This window comes from Canis lupus, chromosome 11 (assembly GCF_048164855.1).
Source record: "Canis lupus baileyi chromosome 11, mCanLup2.hap1, whole genome shotgun sequence".
NCBI classification, from domain to species: Eukaryota; Metazoa; Chordata; class Mammalia; order Carnivora; family Canidae; genus Canis; species Canis lupus.
Genome location: NC_132848.1, coordinates 27,778,979 through 27,798,246, shown reverse-complemented (window position 1 = coordinate 27,798,246; position 19,268 = coordinate 27,778,979). Strand labels below are relative to the sequence as shown.

The 19,268-nt window shown below is 49.0% G+C and overlaps 1 protein-coding gene across 10 annotated transcripts in view; it reads left to right on the top strand.

The window, feature by feature from the left end:
• Positions 1 to 9,280, top strand: part of GRAP2 (GRB2 related adaptor protein 2) — a 63,620-nt gene extending 54,340 nt beyond the window's left edge. For all 10 annotated transcript variants that reach the window (XM_072843872.1, XM_072843871.1, XM_072843873.1 and 7 more), the window contains 4 exons: positions 2,060 to 2,228; positions 4,759 to 4,947; positions 6,220 to 6,342; positions 7,058 to 9,280. In XM_072843872.1, coding sequence (XP_072699973.1) covers positions 2,060 to 2,228; positions 4,759 to 4,947; positions 6,220 to 6,342; positions 7,058 to 7,237 — 661 coding nt within the window. In that variant the 3' untranslated portion in view covers positions 7,238 to 9,280. The remainder of the gene's footprint in view (positions 1 to 2,059; positions 2,229 to 4,758; positions 4,948 to 6,219; positions 6,343 to 7,057) is intronic.
• Positions 9,281 to 19,268: the final 9,988 nt, after the last annotated feature.

Sequence of the window (19,268 nt, the reverse complement as noted above, 5' to 3'; positions counted from 1 at the left end):
TAGGTCAGGCCAATAGTGATGGATCACAAATTCTAAATTTGTTAGGTCTTAATGCAACTTTGCTCTATTTAATAAATTTTATAGTCAAACCTCTTTCTTAAGGGCCCTGGTTACAGATTGGACTAGGTAAATGGCTACATTGAAGGGCATTCCTTGGTGCCTTTGGTTTGCATGAAGTGCACTCTGGCTTTTCAACTAGGAATTATGGTTTATATTTCCTCCATGATGGTGAATTCTCCAAAAGGGTCAGCCTTGACTTCTGCCACAGTCTCTCCCTGCTGTTGAGGCATTGCAGCTTCTTGTGATTATTACCATAATCATTACTACGTCTCTTGCAGAAACGTAGACTAATATATTCCAAAGCAAATCATTTTTATTTATTTATACATCTGCTTTCTGTCATGCAAAGATAATTAAGAGCTAATTGTAGTTCTAACATTTAGCATTTGTTAAGGGTCTGAAACACTAGACTTTAGAGTCTGAAGCCCTGAGTTATATCCTTTTCTCTGCTCCTCTTGGAACTTGAGACAGTGGTGCAGCCCAGATGAGAGAGCCCAGCTCTTTCCACAGGCCCAGGTGACTGGCTGCAAACCTGACATCCAGCCTCTCAGTTCATGAGAGAGAGAGAGGGTTAATGTTTCTCACTCTGAGTTCTTTGACTAAGAGGTGGTGGATGAATAATTATATCACAAGAATATTTCCTCCTCCACACACAGATGTGAGGAGTAATGACTAGGAATTAAACCATGTGTTGTTAGAATGAAGAAAGCATCTGTTAGTGACCAACACCAAGGGGAAGACCATGCAGTGATTGCAGAGTGTCGGTTCCTAGCTCAGAGCAGTCAAGCAGAGGTCACTGCTGGCTATGAGCAGAGCCCAGCACATAAGACGAGCCTGAAGATCAATCAAAATTCCTGTCCCCTCTGAACATAGTCCACTGAATCCATCCTTAAGAAACCTGCACTAACCTTCGGAGGTATCCTTACTCCCCAACTCTCCTTAAATTCTTGACCTTTCTCTTGGATCAGGCAATTGATATCATTAGTTTATTTTTAGATATAAGTGTATGTCTGTTTGACAAATAAACTTGACATCGAAAAGAGAATGCCTTGTTGATGGAGAAAGACTGGAGCTAATAGTAAAGGGCAAACTCCTCCTTTCCAGATGAATAAAATCCAGTTTCTCCTACCTTGATACAAATATTTCCCATCACTGCAATTCCAGCTGGTGTCAAAAGGTGCCGATCTAAAAGAAGTTAGCAGGTGTACATGGTATGACAGGCTCAATTCATTAGACTGGAATCAGAAAACCAAGGTTCTTGCCTCAGCTCTGCCACTCACTCACCATGACCTTGGCTGAGCCCCTCACCTTTCTGAGCCTCAGCATCCTCACCTCACATAACATGGAGACAAAGCTAAACAATCTCAGAGGTCCTTGCCAATTAAAACACTACATGTCTATGTAACACTTTTCTCCCCAAAAGTTCAAAATACTTTGTAACCTTATTTTTGCAAAACATAAACCAAGGCCAAGAGATCTCCATTATATAGAGAACCAAGTGTGACAAATTTCCCAAGGTAGCCTCTTACTGTCCAGAGCTAGTTTATGGGCTTAAAAGAGCTGGTTCAAAGTATTTCTGATAATGGAAAGATAGCAGGGGTGAAAAATCTTCCCCTCTGAGTCTTGACAGAGTCCTTAGCATCATACAGAACTAGGGATTACCATGTTTCAAACAAACATTGTAAAAAGTCCTTGACCTGATAGTTCTTAAAGCACTTGGACATTTTCTTCTTATAAAAGCTTGGCTCCAGTGTCAGAAGACTGATTATCTTCTGCTGATGTAAAAATCCCTTCTAATGCAGCCTGTGTCCTGAGTGGTCCCTGCCACAAATCTCCTCCTAGAATTTGAGTGAGCCAGCCCACCTGCTTTGTGATGGGCAAGCACTCAAATCCCCTTTCCTGCCCAAAAAGAACTCCAGCACCCCTGGATGCAGTCAGCTCTGGGGGTGGGGACATCATCACCATATAATATACAATTTTGATTTACCTTGATCTCTAGGCATGAAGATGATGTTCAGCACTTCAAGGTCATGAGAGACAACAAGGGTAATTACTTCCTGTGGACAGAGAAGTTTCCATCTCTAAATAAGCTGGTAGACTACTACAGGACGACTTCCATCTCCAAACAGAAGCAGATCTTTCTGAGGGATAGAACCCGAGAGGACCAGGTATGTCTCAGGCCCTGATCAGCCCCGGTCTACAGATTTTAGGCAGCATGAGTCCTACTCGACCCATCAAGACAATGCATTTGATGGGCATGTCCTCTGAGTATTCTGGAAGACAGAATAACTCTGAGGTCAGACCTCAGTTTAAATCATCTCTTAATACTTCCCAGCCATGTGATTTGGGAAATTTATCTGATCTTCAGTTTCCTGATCCATAAAACTGGAATGATAGTGATACCTAACTCATAGATGGTGGTGAAGGTTTGAGAAGATAATGTATTGCCTTCCCTTATATCACTCCTAACAGTGCTACCAGCACTCAACAAACATTAGCTCTTAACCATGGATGCTTTATTTGTTATTATAGATGTTACTGCATCACAGTTTCAGCCCAACTTAGGAGTTGGCCAAAGATGAAGGCCAGGGGGGCACACAAGGAATGATGGAGAGCATCTTAGAGTCCAGGACTAAGGGAGTGGGTAGAGCTTTGTCACAGAAGGGTGGGGTAGGGTTGTTGGAAGAAATAATTGGACCTGAAATTCTTGCTCTGGGAACAGTCTGGAATATGGAGTATTATTTTACTAGAAAATGTATCAGATAAACCTACCTTTAAAAAAAAAAAGATTGGGGATTCCCGGGTGGCTCAGTGGTTTGGCACCTGCCTTTGGCCCAGGGTGTGATTCTGGAGTCCTGGGATCGAGTCCCACGTCGGGCTCCCTGCATGGAGCCTGCCTCTCTCTCTCTCTATCTCTCATGAATAAATAAATACAAAATCTTTTTAAAAAATTTTTTAAAAAGATTGATTGATTGATTGGTTGGTTGGTTGATTGAAGAGAGTGAGGGCTCACAAAGCAGGGGGAGGAGCAGAGGGAGAAGGAGAGAGAAAATCTCAAGCAGACTCCCTGCTGAGCATAGAGCTGGATGTGGGGCTCTACCCCATGACCCTGAGGTCATGACCTGAGCTGAAACCAAGAGCGAGACACCTAACCAATGGAGCCACCCAGATACCCCCAGACAAACCAGCTTTAAATCTTAATTTCATCACTAACTATCCTTATTACCTAGCCAAGTTAAGAAACCTTTCTGAGTATCAGATTTCTCATCTGGAGATGGAGAGAGTATAATACTTCCCTTGTTGGCCTATCACAAGGATTAAATGAGATAATATAGAGATAGCACTCACCATAGAGTCTGGACAGTAGCAGGCACCAAGGAAGTGTTAACTTGCCTCCCATAAATTCACACACGCACAATTTATAAAATATCTTTCAAAGGAAGCAAGTCGTTATAAGAAAGAGATGGGAGGGCAGCCCGGGTGGCTCAGCAGTTTAGCGCCACCTTCAGCCCATGGCCTGATCCTGAAGACCCGGTATTGAGTCCCACGTCGGGCTTCCTGCATGGAGCCTGCTTCTCCCTCTGCCTGTGTCTCTGCCACCCCCCCCCCCCCCCCCGTATGTATGTATCTCTCATGAATATATAGTAAAATCTTAAAAAAAAAAAAAAAGAAAGAAAGAGATGGGTATAGGAAGAAGCATTCTCTGGAATAGTTGAAATCCCAGGAACAAGTTATTTGAAAAGGCATTGCCGCTGTCAAAGCAACATGTGCTCTGGGGAAGTAGAGAAAACCATCTCAGGTAGTTGGCTGATTGTAAGCCTGAGAAGTGATGACAGTCCTAGGAGAAAAACAGTGTTCCTAGCAAGTGCACATAGAAGTCCAGCAAGAAAAACAAAGGTTAACTAAGACTTTGTGAATTATTTTAACCACATTACAGGTGATGGAAAGATCCAAGTGGCCGGAATCCAATTCATTCATTGGACCTGGTATTAATTTACCAGGACATGCATGCAAGAGAGAAAAGAGGTAGCATAAAAGTGCATTAAACTGGATTAAATGCATTCATATTTGTAAAGCTCTTAGAACAGCGCCTGGCGTGTACAAAGCCCAGGGCCCTATGTGATTGTTTGTGAAATAAAAATAACAATAGAGGACCTCCAAGTCACAGGGCTGTGGTCCCATTAAGCAGAAAGGCCGTGCTCCTTCCCAGCGTGCCCAGCGGCAAGCCTGGTTTCCATGGCGCCGCAAGAGGACTGCTGTTTGGGTCTCTATCACCAGGCTATGAATGACAGTTCAAAATCAGGCAAAGTCAATAGCACAGCTCATCGGGAGGGTAGGATGTCCGGCGGTGTGGCCACATGCGATAAGGAGGGGTGGCATTGTGTCAGTAAAATAGAATATTCAAGCTTGATTACACAGAGGAAAACAAGCCTACTAGGAAGGGACAAAATGGGAGGCACGTGGAAAGGAAACAGAGACCTGAAATTCCCAACCCTGGAGAATCTGAGAACGTGGAGCCATTTGAAGCTGTGAGGGTCTGAACTGTGGGCTGTCTCTGGGCTGCCCACATGCCCTCAGCTGTCTCCTGGGACTGTCCTGAGCAAGGTCTGGAAACAGCTGCCAGAAGGGGCAGGGTGGGGCCCAGAGATGCAGGAAGGAGGAGGATGGATCTGCTTCATCCTCATCATTCTCTCTCAGGGTCACCGGGGAAACAGCCTGGACCGGAGGCCCCAGGGAGGCCTGCTCCTCAGTGGGGCTGTGGGAGAAGAAATCCGGCCTCCGATGACCAGGAAGCTGTCAGACCACCCGACGCCCCCTCCCTCGCAGTACGCCCCGGCACCACCAGCTCAGCAGCACCGCTATCTGCAGCACCCTCATTTCCATCAGGTACCCCAGAAGAATGCAGTGGGCACTGTGAGGTAGGGAAGAGGACCTGCTCTCCCCCATGGGGCTCAGGCCACCTGTCCCCACCGCCACCGAGCCTGTGAAAATTTCCCGTGATAGCAGATACAACCAGAGCAAATAAATGCTGGGGGGGAGTGGAGGGGGGGGAGGGTGTGTGGTCCTGGGACTGTGGGCCCGGGAGAAGCATCTCAGGCCCAGCCCAGCCTCGTGAGGGTCCACAGATTTCATAAAGAAGAACTGGGACCTCCCAACCGGCAGAAATATGATAATATGATATGGGAACTGCTCTTGGCAAAGAAGTCCCTGTGAATTCATTGGCTCCCTGCCTGAACACACACCCTCACGCGCACACACACACTCCTACCCTGAGGATTCAGTGAACCGTGGCTTCATTTTCCTGTCAGCACAATTCCAAATCTATCCATGCCCCTTAACCCATCTGGCTGTGGAGATCCACAAGAAAAACAGATTAACGCCCACAATAGAGCCTTGCTTATTTATTTATTTATCCCCTGCCTTGTTCCAGATGGGATTTGGGGCCGCTTACTGAGATGGACAATACAGCCAGATAACATCGTTCCTAAATTCCTTAGTAGGGCACACGAAGCTCTTTGTGAGCTGCCCATATCTGTTTCCCCAGCCTCATCTCCTGCTGGCTCCTCCTAAACCACCCCTCTGCCCCCCACCCTCCTCACTCCCCGAGCAAACACACATTCCAGCAACACTGCACTATCTTTAGTTACCAGAATGGTCTGTTGTGTTTTCTCTCATAACTTGGGGGGCTTTTTATATGTTATTTCCCCTGCCTAAAATGCCCTTTCCTGGCTGATCCTTCTCCTCCTCTAAGCTAGAGTTCAAGTATCACCTCCCCTAGGAAGCCTTCTCCGATTACCCTGGCTGATTTAGATGCTCTCTCAGCTCACTTATCACTTAAATGTAGATGGTTCCCCCTCTAAACTGATGATCCACGAAGACAAGGGCCTTTTCCTTCCAGCTACACATCCCCAGTGATTAGGACAGTACTAGATACATGGCAGGTGCCTGATATTCTTTGAATGAATGAAATCTGGCATCGTCTTCACAATCGAAGGTCCCTTTGCCATCCTTCCCCCTCTCTCCAACACCTGGGGTTTCTTGTCATTGGCAGCAAGTATTCTTGGAACACTGGCTGTGTCCCTAGCATCTGAGCAAGGCACTGGAGGGCCTGGGAGGGACGTGGTGTGGTGACAGGTCTTCTGTTACATGTGTTTCTAGGAACGCCGAGGAGGCAGCCTTGACATAAACGATGGGCACTGTGGCGTGGGCATGGGCAGCGAAATGAATGCCGCCCTCATGCACCGGAGACACACAGACCCAGTGCAGCTCCAAGTGGCCGGGGTACGTGAACGTTCCCTCCCTGGGCTCAATGAAGGCAGCCAGAGGGGCACTTAGAGAAAAGGCTGGTCCTGCAGGAGGGAGCCAGGGTGCTCAGAGCTCCGAATGGAGGCAGGGGGAGCCCAGTGATGGGGGCGGGGGAGTTCCCAGGCAGAGCCCATCCCTGTCTGTTACTCTGGCTGCTCTGCCTTGCCCTGTCCTCTTCCTTCTCGGCTCTGCCTCTAGCGGAGGGAGATCTGTTGGCTTTTTCCTTGCAATCCACCTGCCTCGGTTGTGCTAGCACCAGGGGCTGTCAGTGTAGGTACGCTGCCATCCTTTCTGTCGTCTGAAGAGAATAAGAAGACCACCTATTGATGTAGGGAGGGTAGTTGTCAAGGATTCTCTGGGAGGCCTTGGAGGGTAACCTCTCTGCAGTAAAAGTCCTGAGTCTCAAGAGCGGCTCAGATAAGTTCTGATAACTTTGTGCTCAGGGCTGTGCAGTGGGGTCTGCTCTCTGCTGCAGGGGGGTCTGGGAGGGTCTGGGAAGCCAGAAGTCAGCCTTTGGGGCAGGGGGGTCCAAGAGGGGTCTGGGAAGCCAGAAGTCAGCCTTCGGGGCAGGCCACTCATGGAGGACTTTATCCTGGTGCGGGAGCCTTGGGACCTCCCCTGTGTGACAGTGGTTCTGCAGGCCAGCCCCCCGCCCTGGCTCAGCAGGACCCCTCTGCGCTTCCCTCAACAGCGAGTGCGGTGGGCCCGGGCACTGTACGACTTTGAGGCCCTGGAGGACGACGAGCTGGGATTTCGCAGCGGAGAGGTGGTCGAGGTCCTGGACAGCTCCAACCCGTCCTGGTGGACCGGCCGCCTGCACAACAAACTGGGCCTCTTCCCTGCCAACTACGTGGCACCCATGATCCGATGAGGCCCTTCCAGTGGGGTCAGAAGCTTTTGCCTGAAGCTGCCTGCAAGAGAGAGAGCAAGAAAGAAAAGCTGGAACTATATAGACACGTATATGTGTGTACACACACACACACACACACACACATATGCCTATGTGTATACACATTTTATAATAGTAATTTATTGGTGATTTAGTTGGTTAATTAGTTAATATGAAAGGAAGTCAGGTGGGGAATTATATTCATACTTGTTTTTCTGCTCCCCTCAGCGGTGTGTGGAAGGCAGCGGGTAAGCTGGCGAGGGGGCAGGGACATGAAACTCAAATTCTTCCTGTCCTTAGGATGGCACTGCTTCCTCCTGGCCTTGGGAATTCTCACTGAGAGAAGCTAAGCGGAGATCCACACCCTAGCGATGGACGCAGAATAACAGGGTGGAGCTGGACTCGGTGGGGCACGTTTCAGCTTACCGCCAAGGCCAGCTTACCTTGAGGATTCGCGGGGCAACTTCCCTCCTGTTCTCCAAGGGTGGGTACTGCTGGGTCGAGAGTAAAGGTACAGCCACACAGGGCTGAGCCGGGAGCGGGAAGGACCATGAAGGCAGGACTGGAGCAGCAGGTGTCCCGAAGCCTGGGCCAGCCCGGCCTCCTGCTCCACCCTCGGTGGAGACCTTCACCTCCCTCCAGTGACTGTTCCCTGGCTAATCCTCTTCCTCGTGGCCGACATGGAGAAACAGACCACGAGGAGCCAGGCACTGGGAGATGGAGGGATTTTTACAAATCCCCAGGGGCTTACTTGTAACCTCTGTTTCCCCGGATACCGAAGAAGCCTGCATCTGAGATTCTGTGAAGTGCTTAGAGAAGCCCTGGCTGAGAAAGCTGGATTTTAGAGCCATTGTTTCATGGTTACAAGGATGTCTCTTTGGGTCTCTGTTTGTTTTCCTGTGTTTTGAGGAGGCTTTGCCCAGTGGCACAGAGAGACGCCGACTCCACAAGAGTGTTGACTAGCAATTGTTGATGGATTGATTGATTGATTGATTGATTGATTGCCCAAGCATGACCCTGGGCGGGAACCAGCTTTGCAATGTGCTTTCTGTTGGATCTGGCAGTTGAGCCACTGCTGGCAGCGTCCCCCCTCCAACACACACACACACCCAAGAGCTGCACTTGGGACAAGGGACCCCATTACCACCTTCTTTCCTGCCACCTCCAAATAGGATTGTGTTTCTCCGGGGAGGTGTGAAGCACAGACTGACTTCGCTGGGAAGAAGGGACAGTGGAGAAGGAAATTTAGTGTTTTGGTGGAGCCTGGGAGCAGATATGTCTGCACCGCTGAGGGTCCTGAGAAGAGGAGGGGTGTGTGCAGTGACACCTAAATGAAAGGATGGGGTACATGTTGGAGATGGAGCACGGGGGGTGAGGTGGGTCCGTTCCTTTGTCTTCTTCCCCAGCCCTCCTTGCTCTCAGGAGTGATGGGGGCAGCCATTCTGGAGTGTGATAGAAGAAGAAAGAGTTTCTGACTCAGAAGTAACTGTCAGTGTAACGTAGGCTGTGTCCCCTTGACTCTGAATTCTATGATTTTGTGATCCCTGCGCTGCCTTTACAGGGGAAGGGAAAAAGAAGGCACTCTGTGGTGAGTCTTGGGAGCGAAGAGAAAATAGCCTGAGAGGCGGAGGGAGTGGAGCAGAGTGAGGAGCGTCTGGCACGCAGCCTTTAGAAATGAAAGCACAGAAAGGGAAAGGTAGCAGAGACATTTCAAAAGATCAAGGAGCAGTGTGAGAGGCCGAAAGGGAGGGAAAGCGAGCGAGATGTTAAGTGGGACAGGCGAGGGAGACATGGGAGTAGGAGTCAGCGGGGAAGGCAAGCCCGGAAAGGAGGGTGGGAGCAGGTGGGGGAGGAGGAGACGTGAGCGCAGCGGAAGGTAGGGGCGCGGGCGCAGGTACCACAAGGATGAAGGCGACAGAACAGGGAGAAGGAGAAGCAAGGCAGAGAAGACCTAAGAGCTATTTTGGTGCTAGGTGATGTGAACATGTTACAGTAAATAAAAGCCAAAAGTGATGTTTGATTTTACAGTATTTACAAACCATATGCTTTACACAGCCCACAAACCTCATCCATTTGTCTGATTATGTGGGAGGACCAGCCCCAGTGAAGAGAGAGGGAAATGATTTGGCTCTGGCCTGGATTTTGCACCTTGAAACACTTCTCAGGAAAGCAGAGATAATGACAAGGGCCCTGTTTTGCTGGGCAGTGTCTGGGTCACACATCCGCTCAAGTGGGAACCGGGGTCACTGGCCTGGAGAGGCCCACCGCACAGCGTGGGCAGAGCTTTCAAAACCCCTGGAGCTGGATGTTCTATTCCACCCCAGGCCATTGGAGGAGTCTTAAACTGAGGTCCTAACCCAGCCTTATCCCTGCACATCACTCGTTGCTCAATTCAGAACAAAGCAAGAGTCACCCTAACCACCCTAACTACTTAACTGGGGCCCTTAGGGACCAGGCAAAGAGGACAAGGAACAAACTGTCCACACTTGGGGGGGTTTGGGGAAGTGTCTCTGCTGCCTAGGGGAGCGCATGGAGAGTTGCTTTCCACCTGACAGCATTTCAGCACCAGGGGTGCGTCCCCTTGCCCTCAGCGCTCCTCCCAGCCACACAATGGGGAAATGCACCCAACATCTCTGACTTCAGCTGAAACGCTGTGCATGACCCGGGGGCAGGGAACTTCCAGAGAAAGTCTGGTTCCTGTTGAACCAGTTCAATTTTTCTAACCACTTGCTGAGGCTCACTGCAATATCAAATCTCTGGTACCTGTCACCGCCCACCCACTTTTAGATGGTCTTAGGCTGATCCAAGGCAGGGCTTCCCAAAATGAACTTGCCTATGGATGGCCTGGGGAACATGTTAAAATGCAGATTCTGATTCAGTCCTGCAAGTCTACTGAGCTCTGAGGTGATGTTAACTCGGTCCACGGACCATGCTTTGAGTAGCAAGGGCAAAGAACAGAGAGCTAGAGAGCCACAAAAATCTAATTAGATCCCTTTGCTCGGGATATTCAGGCACCCTCCTCTGTTATTTACAAACGAGACATGCTTCAGAACTGCCATTATGACGTCATCCATGTTTGAAGGCCCAGGTGACTGATTTCAGCATCTCCATCAAGAATCAAGAAACTTCAGGACGAGAGGCATCCAGGTAAAATACAAACAGGGGTTTCCCAATAGTGATTCTTTTAAAGACAAGCAGAGGTTATCTTTGAAAGAAGTTGTGAAAGCTTTCTCAGGAACCCCTCAGACATGAAACGCACTCACCTCAGGTGTGGTCCTGCTTGGAGGTGAGGGTATGGCCCACATGACCTCGGCACCGTTAGAGCAACTAACCCAGAGCAAAACAGGCCACGCGTGGGACAGATTGACCTGGGCGAGTACTTGCTCTTCACCTTGTTTAAAGTCAACGCTTTGGCCTGTTTATACCAAAACAAGGACACGGCAAAAACATATTGTCTCAGTTCTTTTAAATACTTCTCAGATTCCTCCACGTCTTTCCATCACCACGACCACGCCACCAGGTCTCTTTCTGGGTGACTGAATGAGCCTTGACACGCTTCTCCCAGCAGACCCTTTTGTCGCCAGTGCATTTTCCAGAGAGATGCCAGAATGATCCTTGTCAAACATGAGCCTGATCACGTCACTCCCCCACCAGCCACCATGCTTGGACTTGCATCCAAGTCCCGATGTGGCCGTGTGGGGTCTGGCCCCGGCCTCCCACTGCAGCCTCCCCTGTGTCTCCTTGCTGCCTTCTCTCAGCCTCCAGACCGGTTCCCAAAGCCTCCGTATCTATTGTTCCCTCTACCTGGCTAACTCCTATGCATCTTCAGGTCTCAGTTTAAGTGTCACTTTCTCAAATTATCCTTTCCTGACCCTCACCTAAAAGAACCCTTCCGATTGGACTATGGTGGTTCCAGGTGCTTTTCCTGAATAGTGCATACGCTGGTCTGTTGGACTATTAGACCATAAGCTCCCCAGGGCAGGGATCATCTCTGTTTTGTAAACCATTGTCTGCCCAGCATGCAGCACTATGTTTGGTACACAGAGGCTCAACAAATACTTACTTAATGAGTGAGCAAGTGAAACCTGCCTCATGTCACCTATCATTCATTCTGTAACCCAAAGGTCCCAGGCCTTAGGGACCCGTAGGTGCAAACGAGGTAATATTAACATTGATGCTCAAGTTACAGTAACTTTCAGCCACCTGCCCTCAAGATCTCCAGTTACTTCCAAGAGTCCAAGGGAAGGAGGCTGGTATCTCTCATGTGTCTAAGCACCAGTCCACTAATGTCTCCTACTCTGCCCATGTTCCACTGTTCCTGAACATGCTCTGCTGACACCGTCTTCCCTGATGCTGCCGGTCCATTGTGCATCACATCTCTATCTTGATGAAATGCCCCCAATCCTTCAGGAAACCAGATCTGTCCTGTAGTTCCCATGGTCAAGGGGTTGGGGAAGAGGATGGGTAGAGAATGGCCTATACCTAGTTCTGAGTAGCCCTTGTCCCTGGGCCTCAGAGAGGCACTCCCTAGGTCAAGGGTCCCCCACAGTTCATGCCCTCCTCACTGGAGCCCTCTTTCCATCACACAGGACAGAGGAAGTCCCTTTCCCCCCATCTCTCTTGTTTGTCTCTCTCCCTGTCAGCCCTTCCTCCTTCAGATGAAAAGATATGCTCTTGTACCTCTTTGTTTGTGCAATAGATACCACCCACAGCACCAGGGGGATACACACCCTGTTGTACAATTTGGGCTCAGCTGTAATTCATTCATTAAATCAACAACTATTTACAAAGCACTTCACAGAGGCCAGATGCAATGAGCCAGTGGGTCATCCACATTTCTCTACTCTCTCTGCATCTGTGCCACAGTTGCCCCCTCATTTCAAACCTCTCTTCACTCACCCCCAACCTCCCCCCACACACACCGCCTGGAAACTGCAATGCTCTCAGAATCATCTCCCAGCCTCCAGGCTGGCCCCTCTTATCCAGTCCACTGACTACCAGAGAGATCTTATTAACATGCAAAGCTGACGACATCAGGCTTCTGTTCAAAAGCCTCCGGGGGCTCCCACTAGCTTTCAGGCTAGAGTTTAAACTCCCAAGCTTGGCACTAATGCCATTTTGCGATCTGACTGCTGCCTGTTTGTTCAGCCGCAATGCCCATCTCCCCCCAGCATGAGTCATGTTGTTTCAGAGCTCTGAGTCCTTCCACTGGGTTCTTTCTGCCTGGAATGCCTTTCCTCCACTTTTTTGTCTAGATCAGTGCTGTCCAATAGCACATTCTGGGACAGTGATAGGGAAGTTCTCGATCTGCTCTGTCCAATATAGGAGCCTCCAGCCACTCGTAGCCACAACTTGCAACGTGGCTAGTGTGAGTGAGTTAAATAGCGGGATGGGGCAAGTGGCTAACCTTATTGGGCAGTATTGATCCAGACAACAACTAATCACTTTGAAATACTTAGCTCAGGGCTCAAGTTCTCCACTGGGAAAGCCATTCCAACTTCCTGGCTGCTGTAGATGCCCCTTCTTCATGTTCCTGTTGCATCCTTGTTCTGCTTCCATCCCTATATTCAGAACTCTGTATTGTGGTCAGTGATTCATTGAGCCTGTCTCTGCCACGGGACTGAATATTTTTGAGTGCATAGTTCACACAATAAATGGCTGATGCATGTATGCATCAGTGTACTGGTAAATATTTAAATGCCCTCTGAAGGAAAGCCCTGATTTGTTACATTTGCCAATTCTGTGGTATAAATATTCCTACCATGCATCAAGAGAATGAGAAGATAAGCCACAGAAGGGGAAAAGATATTTGCAAAAAGCCTGTCTGATAAAGAACTGTTGTCCAAAATAAAGCAAAGAATTCTTAAAACCCAATAATAAGAAAACGAACAACCCAACTGAAAAATGAGCAAAAGGCCTGCCTATTGAACAAGCCCCAAAAGACACCTCATTGAACAAGATAGAAGATCACAAGTAAGCACATGAAAAGATCCTCAACATTACATGTCATTAGGGAAATGCAAATTAAAACAATGAGATACCATTACACAGCTCTTAGAAAATCCAAGGTCCAAAACACTGACAACACCAAATGTTGGCAAGGATGTGGAGTAGCAGGAATTCTTCACTGCTGGTGGGAATGCAAAATGGTACAGCCCCTTCGGAAGACAGTTTGGCAGTTTCTTACAAAACTAAACATAGTCTTAACATATGATCCAGCAATCATGCTCCTTGGTATTTACCCAAAGGAGCTGAAAACTTCTGTCCACACAAAAACCTGTACATGAATGTTTATGGGTGTTCTATTCATAATTGCCAACACTTGGAAGCAACCAAGGTGTCCTTTAGTAAGTAAATGGAAAAATAAGCTGTGGTCCAGCCAAACAATGGAATATTCTTCAGTCCTAAAAAGAAATGAGCTCTCAAGCCATGCGAAGACCTATAGAAACCTTTAATGCCTATCACCAAGTGAAAGAAACCAACTTGTAAAGGCTATATATTGTATGAATCCAACTATATGACATTCTGGAAATAGCAGAACTATTGAGGTGGTAAAAAGACCAGCTGCTGCCAAGGGTGAGGTGGGAGGGAGAGAGGAAGGGGTGGATTTTTAGAGCAGTGAAACTATTCTCTATGATACTATAATGGTGGTCACATGTCATTACACATTTGTCAAAACCCAGAAAATGTACAAAACCAAGAGTGAACCCTGAGGTAAGCTATAGGCATTGGGTGATAATGACATGTTGATGTAGGTTCACCAAGTGTAACAAAGGCACTGCTCAGATGGGGGATATTGATAATGGCGGAGGCTGTGCATGTGTGAGAACAAGGAGTATAAGTTTTGCAACCTAAAAAAAAATTAAGCTTATTAAAAAAAAAAAAAAAAAAACACCCTCCCACCATGGCTGATTTCAAGCCACCAACATGACAACAGTGAACTGATGTGGGGAAGAGATGTGTGCACAATCGACTCTCACAAGCAGGGAGGAACCAGCCTCGGCACAAATGTATGAATGAATGAGTGAAGGAAGAAAGGAAGGAAGGATAGAAGGAAGGGAGAGAGGGAAGGAGGGAAGTCTACAGTCTGCAAGAAGCTGGTCCTGCAGCTACAAATCCAATTTCAGTTCCAAGCTAGGAGACAAAGGACCAAAGAGTCATATCTTTGACTTATTCAGGAAGAGGGACACTTGTCTCCTTTTGGTCTTTTACTTCTAATACCAAGCCTTGTCCAGGCATCTACTGAGAGCCCTGCTCAGACTAGTGAAAAGTGAGTGAGCCTGAGGCCATGAAAGTAAGAGTATCCATCAGGAGGATGAAACCCTGACCCAAAGTATCTTGAGCAACAAGAGGTTTATGATATTGCATATAAGAGGGCCAGAGATAGAGCTTGCTGAGTTCAGTGATTCAACAACACAATCCTCTGAACATCAGTGGTGTCTCTTAGTGGCCATTGCAGTACCAGACATCCAGTGCAGACCGACAATGTCCAGTAAAGAAGAGGCACATTCTGGGGCACCTGGGTGGCTCAGTCAGTTGAGCGTCTGGCTTGGATTCAGGACATGATCTCAGGATTCTGGGATAGAGCCCGGTCTGCTTTTCCTTGTCCCTCTGTCCTTCCCCCCTACTCATGCTCGCTTGCTCTCTCTCTCTCAAATGAATAAATAAAACCTTTAAAAAGAAAAAAAAAAAAGAGGCACATTATCTGCCATTTTTTTTGTAACAGAGGAGCCTGAGTGGCTCAGTGGGTTATGTGTCTGACTCTTGGTTTTGGCTAACATCATGATCTCAGGGGTTATGGCACTGAACCCCACATTGGGCTCCACACTCATTGGGGAATCTGCCTGTCCCTCTCCCTCTGCTCCTTCCCCCACTTGTACTCTCTCTCTCTCTCTCAAATAAGTAAATAAAATAATTTAAATATACAAATAAATAAATTGGTGAGAAAAACCTTTCCCAGAAGCCATACAGTAGCCATTCCCTTGGATCCCATTAACATGACTAGATCACACGCCATTCCTAAACTAGCCATTTCCAAGAGAATGAGACCACCATGACTGGCTTAGACCAACTGATGGGACTCTATAGGAGGCAGAACCTGAGAACCCAGGCAGAGCCCTGCCCTAAAGGAGGAATTAGGTGGGGTAGGGTGACAGTGGGCAATGGCTATCAAGACCCAATCTACAGGAAATGTTAGAAGAAGATGCACACATTTTATGATCAGGCCATTCCATAAACATTTCTTGAGAAAGGTAAGGAACAAGAAGGCAGTGTGAGGCAGCATAGCTCCCTAGATTTTCCCTCAGACTCACATGCATACACACACACACACACACACACACACACATTCTCTCTTCCATCAGGCCTCCATGGTGGATTCCCACATGCAAATTAGGACAGCGTGTCAGTGGGGACAGTTTCCATGCTATGCACAGAAACCAGAACTGTACATAGTGAGGCCCTGTGTCCACTGTGAAGACCGAGGCCCCAGCCAGCCAGCTCTGCGCCATAGTCCCACAATAGCACTGATCCTGGCATGAGACTCTCCTACACAGGTGCTTCCGGGTATGGCTCTATCCAGGGTCATTTGTGGCCATGTTCTGACGTGGGCAATCCCATTTCAACAGGACTGAATTCCCCAGGGTGGGCAGCACATGGTGCCTCCCTCCCCCTGCTCTGACCTGGTTATGGGGAGTTGCTAGGTAACTGCTACGCAGCCTCTGCTTCCCACGCTGGAGGAGGCTTGGTTACCATGGCAAGTCCAGATGAGGTGGGGGATGCAGGGGAAAGGGAGCACTGGCTGGGAGCTCCACAGCCTGGACTCTGTCCTCGCTTGCTCAGGGCCACTGGAGCTTCAGGAAGTCTCTTCACCCTTCTGTGCCTCATTTTCCTTGTCAGTAAAATAAAGTGCACTAAACCACTGATGCATGCAGATGGCATATACTAAATAAACACAGATCATCAGACTCCTCTTAGGTAAGAATGACTCAAGATGAGTGTAGGAAAGGAATGGATTGAGTTGTGTTTAAAATAAAATGGAGAAACTAGCAAGCCAGCGTCTCTGGCAGGACACATAAAAGTTACAGATTCTCCCTACCGTTGACAGAAATTTAGCTTCTGGAATTGATACTCATGAATCCCTGGGGACTCCCTGGGTCCTTTACTGAACCTAGACTTCCTAAGGAAGTCCCCTTAGGGGTGTGCTGCCTTAGGGTCCCCGGCTTGCTAAAGGGACTACCCATTCCTGGGCTCTGCGGCCCTTCTGTCCTCACTGGATCCATGTCACAGGCCCAGCTTGCTGGGGCCAACTCCTGACTTGTGGGGCTCTGCACAAGTTTCTAGGATTGGCTCCTTGATCCTACCCTTGATCTTAGCCAGTCTCTTCCTTCATTCCTGCAGTGAGATGCCTCGCCAGGCCTATCTGCAGCAGCCAGCTCCTCCCCTCCCCTTCTCCTCCTGGCTAGTCCCCTTCCAGAATCCAGACCCCTGCTGCTGGGATCTCCTAGCACGTTGCCATCCTGCCTGTCTACCTGCCCAAACCTCCCAATATTGGGCTGCTGCTCCCTTCCCCCACTCCGCTCACCATCACTTCATTGGCCTCATGCCGGGGTCCCTGATGCTGCTGGCTCATAGCACCAGCACCATCTGATGCTCACTGTCACCGGTGGCCCCTGTAATCCCAGAAGAGAAGCTAGACCCCACTCATCTGCCTTCCCCAACTTCCTCCTTGGACGCTGCCTTCAGTTTTAAGTCTTGGCTGCTCCTTATTCTTCCTCTGCCATATACACGTGGCCAACAGGGTTATATCTGAGTGTGGCTCAGGACACTGGAGCCATATCCACTCCTACTCCACAGTTGAGTTTCCCCATACCTGGTCAAGAGCAGAAAGAGGAATTCACACCTTGTACAGAGGGTATGAGAACCAGTAGGAGGTGTTACACGGCCAGCGGCTTTTCAGTTGCCAGCTGTGATCTGGGGCACTCTAGAAACTCCTAGTCCTGTAGAGAAAGCCCATCTTTGAATTATGTGCCCCAGAGCCCCCTCCTTTCTAGCTGTCCCCTGCTTCCCCTGTAGGCAATGTGGAAAGAGTGGAGGAAGCACTCTGCCACTGACTCTGTGAGCCTGGACAAGTTACTTGACCTCTCTGAGCTACTCTAGAGAACCAGAGACAATAACACAAAGTGGTCATGAGAAGTAAACAGAATCATAGGAATTGTTTGGTGAGCCCCAGCAGAGAGAGGGCGGTCCCACTACACCTTCCACTGTAGCAGAAACAGCCTTCTGCACCCCACCTCACCCTCCTCGACATGTTGTTGCAAAGGTCTCCTCTTCTTAGAAACCTGCCTGTCCTGTACTCAGCCCTTAGCAGGGTAAGTCTCTCTGCACCTATCACACTGATAAACCTGCTGAGGTAGTAAATCCCCTCCCTGGGCCTCGCCCACCCCCTTCCAGAGGACAGCTGCCCTGTAACAGTGGCCTGCAAGGGACAAAGTGCTGAGGGTGTTGGCCAAATAAAGGAGTGATTCTTCTTCTTTTAATATTTTACTTATTGATGAGAGACACAGAGAGAGGCAGAGACACAGGCAGAGGGAGAGGCAGGCTCCCTGAGGGGAGCCTGATGTGGAACTCGATCCCAGGACCCCAGGATCACACCCTGAGCCAAAGGCAGATGCTCAACCACTGAGCCACCCAGGTGCCCCTAAAGGAGTGATTCTTGAGGGAGAATGACAGGCTGCTCCTGGAGCTGCCATTACTTCCTCTGGCTGGCCTGCCCACCTCCAGGCTCTCCGCTACTTTATACATCACTCCACCCAGATAGGGCATTATCTCTACTAAAAACATTCCCCCCACTATCCCAGGCTTGAGATTCATGCTGCCTTCCAGAGCTGGGGGGTGAGGGAGAGGCAGGACCTCTGGGCTACTCTCTGCCTGAACTGCACCCTACATATTCCTCCTCTGGTGACTGGGCATATCGGTCCTCCACCTGCAGTGCCCCTTCCTCTCTATTGCCCTCTGTCTACATCCTAGCCAGCCTGCAAGGCTGGGGGAAATGCCACCTCCTTCACGAAGTCCTCCTTGATCCCACCCTCAGAGAGCACTCTCCCTCTGTGGAACTGTCTCCTGCCACTGCTCTTCTGACCTCGCCCTAGAGGGATCGGTGGGCAAAGGGCCTAGTCCCTAAAGACAGAGATGAACAAATACTAAATATTCCAACCCAGGTCCCTTGGTTGGGGTCAGAGCTGTTTTAAAATTTGCCTAAAAATGTTTCAGACACACCCCAGTTCGCAGCACTGCTAGCTCTTGGAAGGGGGAGGCGGTTCTCCGCAGCACTTTGCCCTGTGGGGGTGAAGATTGCTCAAGCTGCACACACAGCCTGCATACCAGGGCACACGGCTCCCGGAACTCTGTGCAAGAAAGAAGTGAGAGATAACCCCATCCCTTCCCGTGACTTCCTTCTCAACACCTCCCCAGCCTCAGAACTGGAGTAGCCGGCTTTCTCAAACACTGCATGTTGTCAGAGCACACCAGGGGCTCTCTCTGCCTCTGGCCGTCCCTGCTGGGACATCCTGCCATTTCCCAGCTCACACACCATCCGTGGCTCCCAACTGCCAACAGCACTAAGTTCAAACTCACCCTGGAATTCAGAGATTCAAGAACTTTCACGGAGCAACGTCTATTTCTGGCCTATTCCCTCTCCCTGTCCTTCCCCTCACCCCTGAAATATCCACATGTATATACTCACATATGTGTAGTCACCTACACATGTGACTGTACACACATGTATACCTGTACACGTGTATACACATACACACATGTACACACAAACACAAGACAAAAATACACTTACACACACACACACTTACACAACAAATCTAACGTGTTAGTTTAGCCTGTATTTGCCTTGATCATTACATTCATTTGTTCATTCACCAGTTCCACATTCCCTCGGGGCCAGGTCCCCACCAGAGCTGGCATGCAAATGTGAAGGGCACAATTTCCCTCTTTCCCCCAG